Here is an 18700-nt window from a genome sequence, read left to right as displayed (position 1 = left end):
ACATTTTTCCAAGCAGCGGTCATCAGGCAGCGATGAGCACAAGGCCTTTCTTATCTCTCCAGCTCTCGGCTGCTCATCTCCATGGACGAGATCGTCACAAACAGAACTACCAAGTCCACTGGTGATTACCTATGACTCACACTGCTCCACAAAATAGGCCTCATGGGTTTTGATCACAATCAATTAGGTCACTTACTATTAACTGTTTGCAGAAGGACTGGAGTAGTCTAAGGACTCGGTGGGGCCTCAACTATCAGTGATTGATAATATTGCTGTTACCCTGAATGTTAGTTAGAGGCCTCTCCTTATCTGTACCAACCCACAATAATTACAAACAAAGTTAACATTGTGTAAACATTTGTGTTTTTGTTAACCTCTTTTTTAGAATCTTACAGCACCCAGCCCTTTTTGCAGCTGTAATTCATTCCAATTGGCTCTAACCAAGGCTTTGCATACTCAGTTTGCGGAGAGGGAGCTTCTCTGCTCACACTAGACTGTCGGTCCCTATCACTGCTAGCACAGAAAATTCTGAAAGAATCATCGTTCTCCAACAATCAGCGATACCAGGCATTCTTGCTCCCTCTGTCCCACGATCTAGCATTTGCCGTCTCTCAAGTTACCTCACCCCATGAGGTAATGGAGAATGTAAAGACAACCGTCATGCTTAAAAGCTGGATGTTAACCATTTCACAGGACTAATGGTGATAAGCAGAATGATACCAGAGGCAGTGTGGGCTATTCCAGCAAAAGAGTAGGAGACTTTAAAACATATGAATTCATGCTGTTGGCTTTCATTTTATCCTTCACTGAGTTATCTTACTCTAAATCTAGAACTTCTTAATGAAGCTTCATCAAATTTTGCATGTCATATATATTTCTCCACCAAACAGTTTCAATTACAATGCTGCCCTAAACTTTGAAACATGACCACTCACTTGCTAAAGTCTGGCTATTCATCCCAGTCACATTATGTGATACCACATTCCTTGCACATTTATAGAGCAATACACTGTATTTCATTGGATCCAAACACCATTGATTACAAGACCCATAATTATTTGTATCACTGAGAAATACAAACCATGCCAATTACACTATGACCGTGCTTTCTTATCATTTAAAATATTTACTTAAAACTATTTAAAGAAGTTCTTCTAGAACAGAGGTGGGCAAACCATGGTCCTTGGGCCAAATCTGGCCTGACCTTGTTCTTATAAGTAAAGTTTGATTGGAACACAGCCTGGTTCATTCATTTACTTACAGTCTGCGGCTGCTTTTACATTACAATGTAGGTGGGATAAAGACATACGTCCTACAAAGCCAAAAATATTTGTTATCCACCCCACCTGTGTTCTCGCTTCATTTAGACCCATTTTAAAAATCATATTTTCCTCTTTATTTATACACAAGAGCAACATAAATGAAATAGTTCCTTTATAACAAATATGCAAGAAAACATGTATTTGTGGTCATTTCTCTAACAAATATTTGCTTCACTGAATTCAAATTTTTGCCGTGCTGATTTGTCTGTGCCCTGTTCCTTTCACTGCCAAATCAAGCTGGACTGCCTTGGCAGCTCCCATGCAGGTCTCACCTGGGGTTATTCATGGGATCATAGTCATCAGGCAGTTGCAAGATGGCCTCACTCACACGTCTGCCAGGTGCTGCTGGCTTTCTACGGGGGGCACCCCAGTTCTCCTCCACACGGCCTCTCATCCTTCAGGCTTAAGTGGGCTTCTTCACATGATGGTGGAAATGTTCCAAAAGACCAAAACCCCAATGTGGAAGTGCTCATCAAAGCCACTGTTTGCACCACATTTGCTGAGGGTCGATTGGCTAAAGCAAGACAACATGGTCAAGTCCAGCATTCACGTGAGATGGAAGTGCACAGGACATAGCTACTCACTTGGGGACAGTAAGGGAACAGTCTACCATAAGAGCACTAGAAAAAACACATCCCATCCCTTCTTCAGGTAGGGCAAATAGAAACAGAAACCCCAGCAAGGGAGCTTAAGTATTATAAAAGCCTTATTGGGAAAAACAGAGCATGCAACTGGGACCTAATTCTTGGTACATCCACTGAGGTGTTTTTTTTTTCATTAATATTTAAAAAATCTTTGGGAGAGGGGTGGGGATGGGGAGAAGGTGAGAGGATTATAAAGCACAAATTGGTAACCACAATACTGCCACGGGGATATGAAAGACAGTTTGGGGAATATAATCAATAATGTAAAGATTTTGTAGGGGGTCAGATGGGCACTTGTCTTATTAGGGAGACAACTTCATGGATGATGTAGATGCCTGACCATGGCAGCGCACACCTGAAGCTGAAGATGAATAATACTGAATGTCAACTATAGTGTGTGTGTGTGTGTGTGTGTGTGTGTGTGTGTGTGTGTGTATGCATAATCACAGGATGTGGAGTACAGCATAAGGAATAGAATCAATGGAAATGGAACAGCTACATATGATGTCAGAGGGATAGCAGATTGGGGGATGGGGTTATCTCTTTGTGAGGGCTGTAAATGTCTAATTATTACATTGTTTTGTACACCTGAAACTAATAAAAAAATCTCCATCATTTTGGTACTTTGAATTTAAAGAATAAAGGCACAAAGCCCATCCTGCCACTTGTTCAATTTCTGCAGAAGTTCTTTCTTTAGTCTATTTCCTCCTATTAGAGGCTACTCTGGTTAAACAAAACATGCATATACCAACTTTCTTTCTCAGTAGGTCCACCAATACAAATATCTCAATAATGGTCCACATTTGGCTGAAGAGGCAGAAAGGGATAGATTCCTTACTCCTGCAGGCTTCAAGCAGGAGTGGAATCAAGAACACTGGTGGAGTAGATGCATCTCAAAAGGTTCAAGCAGTCCCTGCACAATGTCTAACAGGCATCTCATTTCTAACATGTCCATCACTGAAGTTTTTATAAACTACCACCTTCCTCTTCCCTCCCTACTGCTCTCCCAGTTTTCTCCATTTCAGTAATTGGAACCACTCTCTATGCAATTACTGAAGCCAAAATCTGAAGGCTAATTCTGGATTCCTTCCATCTCCCTCATTACTATCAACAAGAGCTGTCATTTCATCTCCAAAATGTACCACACGTTTCTCCACGTCTCTCCCGATACACAGCCTCTTCTCCAGGGCAGCTGCAAGTTTCCTTACTGCGCTCCCCATCTCTGCTCCTATCCCCCTCCAAGCTGTGCTCCATAAAGCAGCCCGAGTGATATGCTAAAGACAGAAATCAGACCTTGTGAGGCCCCTCCTTAAAATCCTGTAGTCACTTTCCAATAGTTTTAATAAAATCCAAATTCTTTGTGGTGACCTAAAATCCCTGCCTGAACTAATTCACGAGTAGCATGGTAACCCATGCATTCTCATTAGGGGAGAATATGGCACCCAAAGAGGTAAAAATTGGTTCTTGAGAATGGAGGAGGGGAATGAAACAAATCTTAATCTTTGCAATGAATAAAACACAGATATACAGTATATATAATATCTATGGAACTAAAATTTCATGGGGGGGATGATTAGGAAAAAAATGTCTAAAAGGTCTCCTGAAGGGACTGTAATGAAAAAATGGTTGAAAAACACTGCTCTAACCCCATGTGAGACCCCCTCACCCCCTTATCTAGTAGACCAGCATTATACAATAAAACTTGTGCAGTGATAGAAATGTTCTGTAACCTGCACTGCCGACTATAGTAACCCCCAGCCACACGTGACTACCGAATACTTGAAATGTGGTTACTGCAACAGAGGAACTGAATTTAATTTGCACTAGTTGGAATTTAAATTCCAATAGCCACATGGGGCTATTGTATTAGACAGTGCAACTCTGTCTTCTATTGTGGACAACCTGACTGGTCTTTTTTTTTTTTTTTAATTCTGAAGAGCTTTATTTTTTTTTTTTAAACTAAAATGTGTGCAAATGTCTATACTTTCATTATGAATATTGAAACATATTTCACCATTATTTATAACACAGTTGACCAATGCAGCTGGAAAGGTGTTTTTCTTCCTTCTAGAACTCTCTAGCCATCTTAAAACCTTTATACAAAAGTGAAACTACGAGACCCTGAAAAACCTGTATAGAAAGAAAAGTTTTATTTGGTGGCAAAAGTAGTTATCTTTGGCTTATTAGCATTTTTCTGTTTTCTTTCCCTTCAGAGCTAGTTCCTATGCTCACAAGCAATTTTAATTTCTTTTCTCAATTCACACAGAACTTTCCTTTTTTATCTCTCAGGAGTCTTAAACACTTTAGAAGAGCCCTGATGATCTCCTTTTGACTCAAGGACACCAGGCTGTTTGCACAAGCTAGCTGTATCTGTTAGAATGCTTTTGCTACAGTAACAAAAATTCAGAATGGATTAAAGAGGAAGAAAACATGTTATTGTAAATAATAAGTCCAGATGTACAGAGATTCCATGGTTGGCTAACTCAACAGCTCAATGCCACTGTCATGGATCCAGATTCTTCGCATCTTCTTTTCTGTCATTCCCTGTCAGCCCTGCCTTCAGGTGGTTACCCTAATGGTCACAAAATGGCTGCAACAGTGCCAGGCATCACACCTAAACTAATGCCCAGAGAAAGAGAAGGCATCTGTCTTTTCTTGTTTCCCCATTTAAGTGAGGAAAACTTCTCACATCTCATTAGCCAGAATTTTATCAGGTCTCTATTTAAACCAACTACTAACAGCAGGAATGGTACCACTACATATAGCTCAGGTCATGCAAGAATCATTCCCTGTGGCCAGACATGGGTCCCCAAAACACATGGCTTTAGGAGGAGAGTGGATACCTAAACAGGTGAGGGCTCTGTAGGAAAGTGGGGACTTGCCCACCTTTGTGTTGGGGTGGGGAAGATGAAAGGAGAACCTCACCCTCTTTCTTGGGTAGAACTAGACTGAATTAGTTAGGAATTTCCCAATGCCAGTGGTTCTCACAGTGTGGTACCTATGCCAGCAGCACCAGAATTCTCTAGGAACTTTTTAGAATTGAAAGTTTTCAGGTCCTACCCAGACCTGTGGAATCAAACTCTGCAGGTAGTAGCCAGGAATCAATGTTTTAACAAGCCTTCCAGGCAATTCTGATGCACCCTGAAGTTTAAGAACCACTGCCCTATTTCAGTGCTTCTCCACTGGGGGCAATTTTGTCCCAAGGAGACATCTGGCAACACCTGAAGACATTTTGGTTGTCACAACTGGAGTGTGGAGTGCTACTAGTATGTAGTGGTGGAGATCAGAAGAATGTACAGACAGCCCCCACAACAAAGAAGTGTCCTGCCCAAAATGTCACTAGTGCCAAGGTTGAGAAACGCTGGCCTAAGCTACGAGGTAGAGCAAGCTCCTTTCCTGTGGCTGCAGCCGACCTGGCTCTCCATGTTGGATTTGGCGGTTTGAGCCTGGTTGGGACAGGATTAACATGTCTTCTCCACTCTCAGAGCAGAAGAGACTGATGAGCTCTTCTAAGCAACAAGTTTTCAGGCCTTCAAGTCACCCGGCTCAGTCCCAGGGGTCTCACTTCAGTATCCATCTATGGCCAAGCAATAAACAGGACACAGTGTCTATCTTCAGGCCAAAAAAAGAACACATTTAAACACAAATAAACAGAACACAGTGTTTATCTTCAGGACAAAAAAAGAATGCATTTTTTAAGGGGCACAGTTGATATATGCATTGAAGTTTCAGAACTGGCTTTTATGGGAGCCCAATTCCTCTCTTAGAAGCCTGACAGGCAAAATTTTTCCATGCTTAGGAATTTTTCTGTTTAATTGAGAAGAGTCCCTCTCCCCTGTCTATACTGCCTAGCTCTCCCACAAGAGCCTGAGGGTCAGGAAATGGAGATCAAACATCTAGTTCCAATCTCCATTTCCTGTGCAAGATGTAGGTGAGAAACTGCATCTCTGTGGATAGGATTTCTCTCCATGAGAGTTTAACATTAGGGGCAATTCCTAATGTTACTGTAGCTAAGACCACAATCAGTTCAGGTCAGAACCATCTCATATTAAACCTATTTGCCAATGTCTTACGGTGCCGCTTGTTCTACCATGACCTCTTCTGGCACTCATCTAACATAACACACTTCTAGAAACAGATGTGCTGGTAAAGTTTATTTACATTATGCTCTGTCATATCAATCATATTTAAGTCCCGGAAATTTGTATTTACATGCAGAAGCCAGTACATTCCTGGGGGAAAAAATTTTTTTTGTTTTTGGAAAAGCAAAAACAAAACAGGATACAATTAACATGATAATCGGATAGCTTAATGAACATCTGGCTTCTGTGGGGTCTCATCTGGGATTTTAGAGTCAACTGTATCCAGAGGCTGCCAGTGGCAATTCATGAGAGAGTCATAGAGTTCTTCACTTTTCACCATAAACTCTTTGTTTAATTCCTCAGTATTCATACGAAGGTTTGGATCTGCAGAAACCAATAATGTGTATTGGATTAATAATGCAAAAAAAAAAAAAAAGGTTTGACAGGACATATATTACAAATGGCATACAGTTTTTTTTAAAAAAAACATTAGTAGGAAACATTGCAGACAATTAGTGTTAAAAAATTTAAATTGTGTCTTTCCTTTCAATAAAACTTGAAAATAGAAAGTAAAGATTTTAAAAAAAAAAGAAAGAAAGAAAGAAAGAGTAGTGCTACCAGACTCAGTCTCTGGCTGGTGAATGAGGAGAAAATAGATGGAATCAAGAGAGGTTTTGGAGATGAATGGACAATATTTGGAGATGGAGTCAACCTGGGGTAAGAGAGAAGGGGAGGGCTGAGCATGACTCCTGCCTGGGTTTCTGGCATCAGCACCTGGGTGTATATGGTGCCAAACCGTGAGCCGGGACCAAGTCCATGACAGGGCTTTGAAAAACTAACCATGCTGCTTTATCTGTTTAGTTAACAGATTGATGTAAGTGAATAAACTGTATATAGCAACTAATTCAGAAACAGAGAGGCACCTGGCCTTCCTTCTCTGAAACCTGGAATCCTGGGATGAGGAGGTGGTGTTATGTTATTAAGAAAGCATCAAACCTAGATATTCATTTTCTGTTGCCAGGTTTCCAAGGTCACCTACTTCTTAAATGTAGTCCATTTCTTTTCTCCCTATGCTGAATGTAACTGAAGCCGTTTCTGTTTTCCTTTATAAGTTTTGCAAGCCTTAGCTCATTTAGGGCCATAATTTGCTTCCTAATACTCACATGTGTTGACACTATTCACTGGCATTTTTATGCTTGTTGTAGACGCTTGGTACCCCTCCAAAATTCACATGTGGAAACTAACTTCCAGTGTGATGGTATTTGGAGACAGGGCCACTGGGAGATAGAGTGAGATGAGATCACGAGGGCAGGGCTGTATAGTCTGATGTGATTTCTGCCCTTATAAAAAGGACACGAGAGCTCAGGAGCTCTCTCCCCTCACCACGTGAGGGTATGAAAAGGTGGCCATCTGCAAGTCAGGAAAAGAGCCCTCACCAGAAACCAAGTCAGCTGGCATGGCACTTGCCTGATCTGGGACTTGCCAGTGTCCACAATTACGAGAAATAAATTTCTGTTGTTCGAGCCACCCAATCTGTATATTTTGCTATAGCAGCCTGAGTAATACAATGTCCTTCTGTATTTATCATTTTAGAACCAAGATGACCAAATAGCCCCTGACCATCATATGTTTCATGAGCTATACTTCTCATTTTCCTTCACTGGAGTCATTTGTGACTGTGGTCTGATTCTTGTTCTTTAGAGCTTCCCATCCCTTTTGAATCATCTTTCCTTTGAAAGCTTCTGGTCATAAAATTAGATGTTTGTATTTTTTTCCCTGGACTTCCTGAAATTTGCTTTCGTAAAGTCATGCCCCAGGGTGCTTTCCTTCCTTGCCATGGGCAGTTGTTTGCAAAAAGGCTCCTCCTGACTCTGCATGCTCCTGGTAAGGGGAGAGGTGTCAGGACCACATGCTATGAGTACTTTCTCTCTGTAACCTGTGGCCTAGAAAACAAACAGTGTGGTCAGCTAGGAACCCCAGGTGAATGATGCAGGCCCTTCCAGTGATGTTGGCTATAGGGGTAACAGAAGCCTATAAAAGACAAACTAATTCCATCGTCCCTAAATCTGTGGGCCCTCTGTACCTGTGCTGTCCGATACAGAAGCCACCAGGAACATGTGGCTTCTGAGCACTTGAAATGTGGCTAATCCCAGTTGAGATGTGATGTAAATATACACTGCATTTTGAAAACCTGGTATTAAAATTATTTTATCTCATTAAGTTTTTATATTGAATACATGTTGAAACAATATTTTGGATATATTAGGTTAAATTTAAAGTATTAAATTTAATTTCCCCTGTCTACTTTTATTTTTTTTTAATGTAGTTACTAGAAAATTTAAAACTACCTATGTGGGTGGATCTGTGTTTTGTATTACATCTCTACTGGACAGAGATGCTCCAGATAGATGATTAGCTAACACTTGAGTGGTTATTACGTGCCAGACCCTGTGAAAGCACTTAAGAATACTTTAGAGCTTCTGTCATCACACTTCCTAGGAGGTAGGTTTTAACATCCCATTTTATAGCTGGGGACGCCAATGCACTAGAGATTAATTTGTGTGGAATTACAGAGCTAGGAAGAGATGTGAATCCTGGCAGTCTGGACCCAGAAAGCGCATTTCTTATTGCACGTCTTTCTCTGTTATTTTTATAGACTGTCTGCGGAACTGATGAAAGCAGGGAGAACAGACTCACACTTTAACCAAAATGAAATACCCCTGAAAGCTGGAATGACCATCCTTTATTCACATTTCAATCAAAGTACTAAAAACTAGAATTGCCCTGTGGCATTTGAAGATTTCTTTTAAACATCAATTTCATTCCACTTAAACACTGAGCATCAACTACCATGCAGACTTTGCATCAGTCACAGGGACTACAAAGACAGAAGCTCCCATCTTTGATAAAATCACATAGGCAGTAGGCGGGTTTGTCTTACAGGGGTGGGGTGAGATTAGGGGAAGAGGCCAGGGGGACATGTGATAAGACAGACATGTGATAAGAAACAGGCAAAAGTGTTCTCTGCATTTCTCTTCTATTTCTCTTTCCCATAACTTAAATAAAAGAAGCCAAATGTTTTCCTCCCTTCCTCAAATAAGGCATATTCAGAAACAGGATTCTTCTCTGGGCAGACACATTTTGTTCTTTTCAAAACAGATGAAAAACGACGGGAAGCACCACATGACACTCCACAGGAGGCCTGCCAGGTCCTGCAGAACCAGTAACACTGAGGAAGGGAGGAAGCCAAGGGCACAGCGACTGCCTCATGTTTTTCTCCTTAAAGATAAAACAGAAGTAATCCCAGAGTCTAAACTTAGGGAGGAAACAGATCTTAACATCAGCTTATCGGCTTCTTACTGTTTGCAAACGTCCCCACTTCCCAGTCCTTCAGAAAGACCCAGAGAGGAGGCTCAGCTAAAGCTGTTCTCACAGAAGCAATTTCCCAAAATCAGAGGAACTGCTGAAGAGAATGGCTTAGGCAACCTACATTGGTATTTTCCAGTAGGATCTCTCAGTTTCTAGCCCGCTGAGTGAATGAGGAACCTGGAAATTGGGTTAGTTTTGTTTTCAACTACCACAACACAAGGTTTATATTACCTTCTAGTAGGTCTTTATCTTGGTTTTCAGCCAGAGCTGTGGTTTCCTACAATGGAAATCAGTATTTTAAGAAAAAATGGTTTATATCAACACATGCTTTCTTGGAAAAATCTTGTTCTCAAAAATAATTATCTAAAATACTAAACTCCCTTTAGATCAAATTTATTTTGAATTTTGATTAGAAGAATCTTTAAATGATATAGTATTACAATTATGAAATGTGTGAACTGAGTCAACAGAAGAAAAGTCACACAGGAGGAGCAGGCCTGACAGAGGCCTCTAGCATTTCTGAAGCTTCTGAGAACTAACTGGGGTCCTAGGACGTGGGCTAGAAACCAGACACCAGCGATCCTGGCATCCATCCAGACTCCACAGTCCCTGCACAAGATGCCCAACTTTCTACCTGGAGCTCTGCCCTTCCTTCCAGATGACAATCCGCAGTCACCACAATCACATCTCCCAGCCCCGTGGCTCAGCGAAGGACCAAGACAGTAGTGGGAGCTTAAGGAAATGCAGAGGCTACACAAAATCAAGCCGTCAGCCATCTTTTTACATAATGAAAGAAGTAAAGTCCAGAAGCACTCCCAAAATAAACCTTGGCAGGTTAATCGAGAGGCTGCTGGCTCTGTTGGGGCAGCATAAGTGTTCATGACTCCTCTTTATGGGCACCTGCTGGGAGCCTGTCTTTGCTAAGGATGTCCAGCTGTTCCAAGGAACCACCCCCTCCAGGAAGGGCTGAGCGAGCTCCTGGCACAGTGACCTTGATTAAGCCATTAGGCTTCCACTATTGATAAGAATGAGATTATATTGAAAGCCAAAGATCCACCACCTCTTTTCTTCAATCTATCTGAAAGTATGCCCCCCTTTCACTCTGAAATAGGCCCTGATTTGGAAAATAAATTATATGGTTACCATAAATGTAATGACACCATCTGTGTATTTTTTTCTATTTAGAAATGGCTAAGACAATCAGACTCTGTATATACAATGTGCTTATAATACAAGGTCCAAGGAACCTCACATTTCCTCCTTGCCAATGTGTGCTCCGGTAAATGTGCATCCTAACATACCAGGGCGTGGGGAGCAGACGTTGTCTGGGCAGTGTACGCTGCTGGTTGTCCTGAAAGAAGGGCACATCTGCAAACAGTCTTCTCTGCTACAGATAGTTTGGGAAAGGTGTGGTGTGGGACCCCAAAGAACCGAGAATCATTTTGCAGACATCCACTTCCTCTCACCTTAAGCAAGACACAATGTTAGAATAGGGAGGGCTCTCAGAAGCCTAACCCCTTAACTTGGGAGATACGGGCGATGGACACAGGTCTGCTACAGTGGAGGAAGTGGACAATAAAGCTGTGACATCTCACAGAGGACACAATTGATTAGGGGAGACTCAGGAGAGTATGTGAGTGAGAGAGACCCACTGCAGAGCCTTACCATCTTGAATTTGCTGACCAGCTGGGAACTGGGAACTCCCACCAGGTGAGCAGGCAGGTGGCACAAGTACGGTAACCAGAGATACCAAAGAGAACGTAATTGCGGTTTAAAAGATTAAAAATAATTGCCCAAACCGCAATTACCTTTGCACCAACCTAATATTTATAATTCTTGAAGGAAAAACTCTATGGTATAGTAATAATCTGACTAGAGAGTGAGATTAAAAAAAACAAAAACAAAAAAAAAATCCCAAATGTGCCAACAAAAATGGGGAGAAGAAAGGAGAGAAGGGGTGGCGGGGAGAGAAAAAAAGGACGTTAATTTCTTAGTTTTTTAATAAGTGGAGAGAGACGTTCATTTCTGGAGTTGATAATACACTCAAAACTATACTTCTCTAGGGCCGGCCCGGTGGCTCAGGTGTTTAAAGCTCCATGGTCCTAACTCCGAAGGCTGCCGGTCCAATTCCCACATGGGCCAGTGGGCTCTCAACTACAAGGTTGCTGGTTCAACTCCTCGAGGGCCGCAAGGGATGGTGGGCAGCGCCCCCTGCAACTAAGATTGAACACGGCACCTTGAGCTGAGCTGCCTCCCAGATGGCTCAGTTGGTTGGAGCGTGTCCTCTCAACCACAAGGTTGCCACCATTGCAAGGGATGGTGGGCTACGCCCCCTGCAACTAGAAAACGGCAACTGGACCAGAAGCTGAGCTGCGCCCTCCACAACTAAGACTGAAAGGACAACAACTTGAAGCTGAACGGCACCCTCCACAACTAAGATTGAAAGGACAACAACTTGACTTGGAAAAAAGGCCTGGAAGTACACACTGTTCCCCAATAAAGTCCTGTTCCCCTTCCCCAATAAAATCTTTAAAAAAAGGAAAAACTATAATTCTCTATTTAAATATGTAAAGATAACCACTAGAAGACAGACCATCTCCCAAAAGAGCAAAATAAAGAAAGGGGTAAAGAAAAGAGTTATGATAAAACCTCAGGCAATGTGTCAAAAGACTTTTTTTTTTTTTTTTTTAAGTGATGTAATATCAAGCATCTGCTGAAAGGGTAAAACCCAAATTGGGTTTAAAAGAAAAAGAAAAGCCGAGAAATCTAACAAAATATTTTCTCTAAGAGGTACACCTGAAATAGACTTGAAAAACTGAAAATGAAAGTTTGGGCACCAAAATACCAAGCAAATGCAAGTTTTAAAAACTGAGGGTTTAGATGTTAAATTCGACTTTGGCGTTAAGGACAGGGCCATCACACAAAGAGTGTCACTGTGCACAACTGGAAACACACTGGGAGTAAAATCTGTAACACTTTGACTGCAAAGTACTGATTTCCCTAATACGTAAATATCTCACACAGTCAAGAAAAAGGGGCAGAACTCTACATAAAAAAGGTAGACAAAGAACATCAACTAAGTTGCAGAACACAGATACCAATAAACATTTGAGAAGGCATTTGCCCTCAGTAGACAAATGCCTTCCTCACCTGTCGGATTGGCTAATCACACACAGAAAAATGTAGACAAGCAAGGTCACCTACAACGGCAGTGGAAAGCGGAAAGACTCAGGCAGGCTTTTCAGTAAGTTGCTGTTTAAAATTGTGTTATATCCTTGAATCCAGATCTCCCACTTCTAAGAATTTTTTTTTAAACAAAAACACTCAAATGCTTGAAGATAGGCAAAAGGAATTTAGTTAGAGCGCCAAAAACATTTACAATGTCAGACAATAAGGGATGAGCTAAAATCACAGCACAACCAAATGAGCAACTTTCAAAGAAAGCTGTCCTGATGCAACTACAAGCAGAGGGAAGGATCAAGCCAGTATATACTACAGTCTATTCTTGCCCAAAGCGTCCCCAACTCCCCAGAGATAGAGACCAATCACACCGATTTAGCAAGAGTACAAGGGAAGAATCTAGAGGACAAGACCCACTTGAGCAGTGTTTTCTTCTAAGTGAGGAGGGAAAAGGGAAGCGGGGGGAATGAGGGAGATGTCCCTCACTCCAATACATCTTTGTGTGGTTTCAGAAATAGATTAGTAACCAAAGAATTAAAATATCTTTGTAAAGTGTGTTAACCTTCACGGTTATATCAAGACAATAAAAAAAAAACTACTTCCTGTCCTATTTTAAGTGTTTAAGAGTAAAATCAATTGAAAGACAATAATCTAAAATTTAGTCGCAAGAATTTAGGCACAGACGTCATCAGTCTATTTATTTTTGGAAGACAATGAGGACCTAAATCATTTGCAAGTCAAAATTTTGTCGCAGGTCATCAGTTTTCACTCCTCATATTAAAATAGGGAGCAAAAGCTAAGAGAATATGAAAGACAGGATGAGGAGGTGTGAAGCTAGGAAAAGATGTTTCCATGTTGGGCATGTGAATGACACAGGATTCATTTTAGAAAGAGATACCTTAGGCCTAATGGAAGTTTTAGCTGGGTGTCCAGAGGTCCCACGCTCAGAAAGGTTGTGTCCATGTCTGCCCACTGCACAGTCACAGCTGTAGCCAGAAAGAGGACAACAGCTGGGCTGTTGCTCATACCAGCTGACGAAGGGGTAACCCTGGCGGGGCTGGAACTCCGGCTTCACTCTAATAGCAGAGGGGAGACAACGGGAATGACATCACCAACCAAGGTGGAATCATTCAAAACCCCAGGATTCTTTAGCTTCTTTCCCAGGAGTTACAAGTAAGGATGATTTCTGCTTTAACTGTTTAAAAATACCTATTTTCAAAGCAATAGTTTGTAAATTGCCAAAAAATTGTATGAGAAATAAAACACTAACAGCTTTCATTTTCAGAGTAAGAAAAGAACAGCTCACCTTTGCCAGCACCAGTAATAATTATTTTGTTGAGCTGTGTCAAAACCTGCAAAACTCTCCTGTCCAGCCATTTATCCAGAAACCTGATAAAATGAGACAAGGAATCCTCAGTTTTTGTTCCAGCATCAAAAATTCCAGCTCTGAGCTAAAAGCTTTCAACCCGACAAGTAAATCTCACAACCACCTCCGAGAGCTTAAGTAACTACATTTAGTGGCAATTCCTGCTGGGCAATTAACTGCTTGACTTTCAGGACAATGGGGTTCAGGGGTGGGTGGGCAGGAGTGCATTGAGGTCACCTGGGGGGCCTTGAGTTGTCAGGCCCTCTCCCAACTGTCAGGCCTGGGGAAGCTTTCCAGAACCCCAGCTGGAAGAAGGGAAAGTGTGTGATGGGCGACTGGGAAGAACAATGAAGTCGTCACCACACCTCCTACAATAATAGGCCAGAGTCACTTTTAATAATTAAAACCTTAAGACGAATGCCACAATTTGATGGTTCCCCCCTCAGTTCAGTTATCTGCAAATAATAACTATTAGAACCAGCATCTTAGTGGACTTGTTTTTAATCTCCTGCAGGTTGAAATCATACCAAACAACTGGTGGGAAGAAGTGGTATATCGCACACACACACCTTAATGGGAGTACAGAAAAATTTTAAAAATATATCTGTGGTTCAGCATTTTTTTAAAAAAGCATAACAAATCTTCCCAAACTTCAGTGCACTTTCATATAACCTGGGCAGGTTTAAAATGTAGGTTCTAATTCAGTGGATTTGGAGTGGAGCCTCAGATTTTGCCTTTCTAGCCAGCTCCCATGCACTTTAGTACCAAGTCTACATAAAGTGTCTGAATTTAAGAAAATAACTTTTGAGTCTAAATAGGAGCACTTAGGGTTTGGCCATTTCCCTGAAGCTTGTTAATAACTAACTATTCCACTCTTAATTAACTATTCCATTATTCAAGTGCTTGATGTATTCTATATGTACCTGTAATGTGAAAAACAATAGTCATGATGAATTTAAATCATTCACCCTATATTTCCTAAGCCTCTATACACACAAGGCAGGGTGATTGACACTTGGTGATGTCGTGGAGCTTACTACTGCAGTGGATGTCCCCGTCCTCAAGGGAGATGTCATTGGTTAGCCGCTGTGGCACACATTGCTAGGTGCCACCCGGTATTCAGTTTCCTTTTCTTCCTTAATAACAGAACCCTGATTTTATTTGAGGGCAGCAACAAGCCTCGCTCAGAATATACCTCCTAGCTTATCCCCTTGCAGGGAGATACGCCAGGTGGCCATAGTCTGCCTGATAAGACATAAATAGAACTATTACAAGGGGATTGAGCAAAGCTGTGTGGGCAAAGGGTGTTGCTTAGCTGGAACGCGTTTTTGTCCTCCACCCTTTCCCTAAGCCTAGTGCTGACATTACAGATCTGATGGCTGGAGCCAAAATAAGTCTGCACCTATCTTGGCCTATGAGGCAATAGCAAGGAGTTGGTCACGCACACAAATACAGGATCAGAAATAGAGACTGGGCCTGGGTCTCGATGACTATGGACTCTCTGTACCTACGCTTGACTGGCCAACCTCCAGATTTCTCTTAAGAAATAAATGTCTTGTTTAAGCCACTGTTGCTTTAAATTACATGGTTAAAGATAATTCTTAACTATTATAGCAGCTTAGACATCAAACATATCGGTTAAGAATTCCCTTTTTGTAAAAATTTTAATATTGGGTTTCTTTTTTCCTTCTCTTTCAGGATTTTTTTTTTTAAAAAAGAAAACCAGAATTTTGGCTATGAATGGGTGAGAGATGAAACTGTAGTTGGAAATGAGCGTGGGAGTTGAACATTAATAATAAGGAGGTGAGGAGGCCGAGGAAGGGAGAGGCCAATGTAGTATGAGTATGTTGACACCACCCAGGAAGATGGCAGGAGCTGGGGCACAGAGGACCGTAACCAAGGCTCCAGAGATGAAGACAGACCAGGGTTCACAAGTACGATTTTGTGCTCTAAAAGCTTCAAATGCAAACTTGTTGCATTTCACCTGGATTGTTCCCATGAAGCAGGTGAAGCAAATTTCTATCAGGGCAGAGCATTGGCCAGTGTCCAGGGGAAGGAGCCCAATCTCTGCTTCTCTTAGCTCTATGTGCAAAGGAGACCACAGCCCTCTGGGAATACAATCACATGCAACTTCTGGAGTTCTAAAATTTAACAAAGTTGCTACCTGTCACATTGAAAAAGGAGGATAACTGGGGAGGAATATTACAATCACATGATACTTTTCTCCACTGTATCCTGCTTTTAGCCCAGTATATTCATTTCCCCACCATCCCTACCCCCCCAAAAAAGAAAAACTGGTTGGTTTTTCTTTAGCAAATCAAAAAAAGCTAGACACTCAGTAAATATTTGTTGAAAGAATGAGTAAATCAATATGTGGCTCAACCATAAAAAGCTTTCAATTAGTAATTTAGAAGCAAAACTAAAAATCCTTTTGTGTTTTAGTGTTAATGAACAGCTGGTTGTTTCTTGGCAACTGCAGTTTTCACTAGATGAGATTAAATGGATTTTTTTTTATCCTGTGTTTGGAAAGAGAACAGGAGGTTTGGCAGGAAGTATGCTCAGTTTGAATCCAGTTTAACAGGTATATAATTTTGTATTGTGTTTTTCTTCAGACAATGAAAAGCCACTGTTCTTCTCTGTTAAAAAGAATGTTCAAGCCCAAGGAAACATAAAAAGCAGCAGCAGCACTGGGTCTACTGTTACCTAGCTGTGTGGTTTTAATAGAGTTCCTCTGTTAGACATATTTCAGCATTTATAACCTTAGAGGTTATAATGAGGCCCTCATCTTTTTGAAAATGTAATGAAATTTTATCAAAATTTGCTCTCCTCTAAAAATGTACATACACAATTTTGCACATAACTTCAGGGGATTCAAAGCCCCCTAAACTTATCCATGAACTCCCCCCCCCCCCCCCCCCCCCGATTAGGAGCACCTGAACTACATGCTCTCTAAGGTCACCTGAGCTCTGTAATTGGTGCCACTAATTTCTAACAGTATAAACAAAGAAAGAGTAAACCACTTTGAGTTATGTTCATGGTGCTTACACTATGGTTTTCATTCTAGAACCAACTATACTCTAAAAAATTCCTGGTTGGAGGGAAAGATTTTTCAAGCCACAAGATTCTTCTCTAAAATGTGACAAATGCTTAAGCAGGTAAAAGTGTGACAATCTGGTAATAGAAGCTGAATGTAGCAATTACCCTGTTTAGTGATATGTTCAAGTTAATTTCAAAAAAATATTGAGTACTAATTCTTCACAAACAGCAGTTGAGGTTTCCCTGGGGTAATGAAGCAGGACACCAGGGGCAATGCAGAAGCAACAGAATATATAAAGCACGTGATTTTGAAACAGTTTTATTCAAAAAAAATTTTTTTGATTGAGAGAATATTACTTCTGCATTAAACAGATATGTCATGGAGTAAAATACAAAAAGTGCTATTTTTAAAAATAAAATATGAGACGTTGAAGAAATGTCCTGCTTACTCATTCTTTGTCCCAGGCCCCGGGAACACCCACTCAAGCAACTCATTCTCTTCTGACCTTAGTGGTTCTCTGGTGGTAATAGCTAAGAAGCAGTAAATAGGAAATAATTTAAATAGTAAAATAACTTGTGACTCTTTGTAACATAATGAGGAAAATGAGCACAAAGCAATTACTATAAAAACAGTGAATGACTTTGCCTCCTAGAGACTGAGAATTAGTTTGATTACCAGCATTTCAGTGCCTGGGGAGTGTTTACCTGTGGAGTCACCAAAGGGCACATAAGACCAGGCCTTCCTTGAGTTGCAGTGACAACCAAAGCATCCGAAGCGAAATCATGTCTACCAGACCCAGCCTCAATTGAACCTGAGTTCAATCCGTACTGACAATTCAGAACACTAGAGAACAAATGTTCTTGGAAACAAAAGGGTCTAAGCGCTACAGGATTAGCACTAAATGGGGTCTGAAGAATTGACACTGACAAATGCATCCTGCTTGTCAAATCCACCTGTGATGTATGACGTTCATGATAGAATTATACGTTCCAAGATTTATTCTATTGGAAATTTGTGCGACGATGTGACGTCTAACACACCCCTGAATCTCTAACGCTTGTGAAAATCTCAAATGTAAATTAAGGCCATCTTGCTTTTATTTACGTTTGACTTTACACCTAACTGGGGAGGTGGTGAAACTCAAATAGATCAGATTTCCTTCTGGAACGCTCACCAAGAATGACTGCGCCTTTCTTCCTCAAACAAGGCTGTCTACACCCTTCAGGCAAAGCGTCCTTCTCTCTCCCCAGTATGTGCCGCAACACGGGCCAACTGGACCCCAGGGTTAGTCAAACGAACCAAGCGGGAAGGAAAGGTGTGCAGGGCGGGATTATCTGGCCTGGGCAGCGGGGGCCGCGCGAAGCGAACTTCCAGGGCCCGGACGTCGCCGCCTGCTGATAACCCGGAACCTAAATCCCACCCCGTCTTTGTCCCGCTCCGAGACACTGTGAGACAGAAAGGCTCATCCCACTGCTTCCCGCACGGAAAGGAAACCTAAGTCCTACCTCACCCGCACACAGCCCACACTAACAAGGAATCCACCCGATCAGCACCACACGGCCAGGAACCCCGCCCCGCCAGGGCTGGCACGCCCCTTCCTTAGACGTCACGGAAAGGCGGGGCTTTCGTCGAGGCTGTCCCGCCCACTCCCCTCAGCGCCCAGCTCATAGCTTCCTAGAATATGCCTGCTTGCCCCCAAT

General features: G+C 41.7%; 1 protein-coding gene across 2 annotated transcripts; it reads right to left on the bottom strand.

Annotated features, from left to right (window-relative positions):
• Nucleotides 1–5634: 5634 nt before the first annotated feature.
• Nucleotides 5635–18639, bottom strand: LG06H6orf52 (linkage group 06 C6orf52 homolog). 2 transcript variants are annotated; one of them, XM_074335238.1, is made up of 5 exons: nt 18175–18639; nt 13904–13986; nt 13496–13673; nt 9649–9694; nt 5635–6432 (listed from the first exon to the last, which is right to left on the bottom strand). In XM_074335238.1, exons 2-5 carry the CDS (start codon nt 13972–13974, stop codon nt 6275–6277), a joined length of 453 nt encoding a protein of 150 aa, XP_074191339.1. In that variant the 5' UTR covers nt 13975–13986; nt 18175–18639; the 3' UTR covers nt 5635–6274. The 2 variants fall into 2 exon arrangements, with proteins under 2 accessions (XP_074191339.1, XP_074191338.1); XM_074335237.1 differs by having other exon boundaries at nt 18506–18638.
• Nucleotides 18640–18700: the final 61 nt, after the last annotated feature.

This window comes from Rhinolophus sinicus, linkage group LG06, assembly GCF_036562045.2.
Source record: "Rhinolophus sinicus isolate RSC01 linkage group LG06, ASM3656204v1, whole genome shotgun sequence".
Lineage (NCBI taxonomy): Eukaryota > Metazoa > Chordata > Mammalia > Chiroptera > Rhinolophidae > Rhinolophus > Rhinolophus sinicus.
Note: the sequence above shows the minus strand (reverse complement) of the source record. Positions and strands in the feature narration are given on the sequence as shown.

Bases quoted from the DNA above. Each gene is read 5' to 3' on its own strand.
- LG06H6orf52 (XM_074335238.1), bottom strand. From the start codon at position 13,974: ATGGCTGGACAGGAGAGTTTTGCAGGTTTTGACACAGCTCAACAAAAT. The intron at 13,674-13,903 runs GTGAGCTGTTCT...CTCTGCTATTAG, and splicing joins TATTACTGGTGCTGGCAAAG to AGTGAAGCCGGAGTTCCAGC. The intron at 6,433-9,648 runs GTAATATAAACC...TGGTTTCTGCAG, and splicing joins AGATAAAGACCTACTAGAAG to ATCCAAACCTTCGTATGAAT.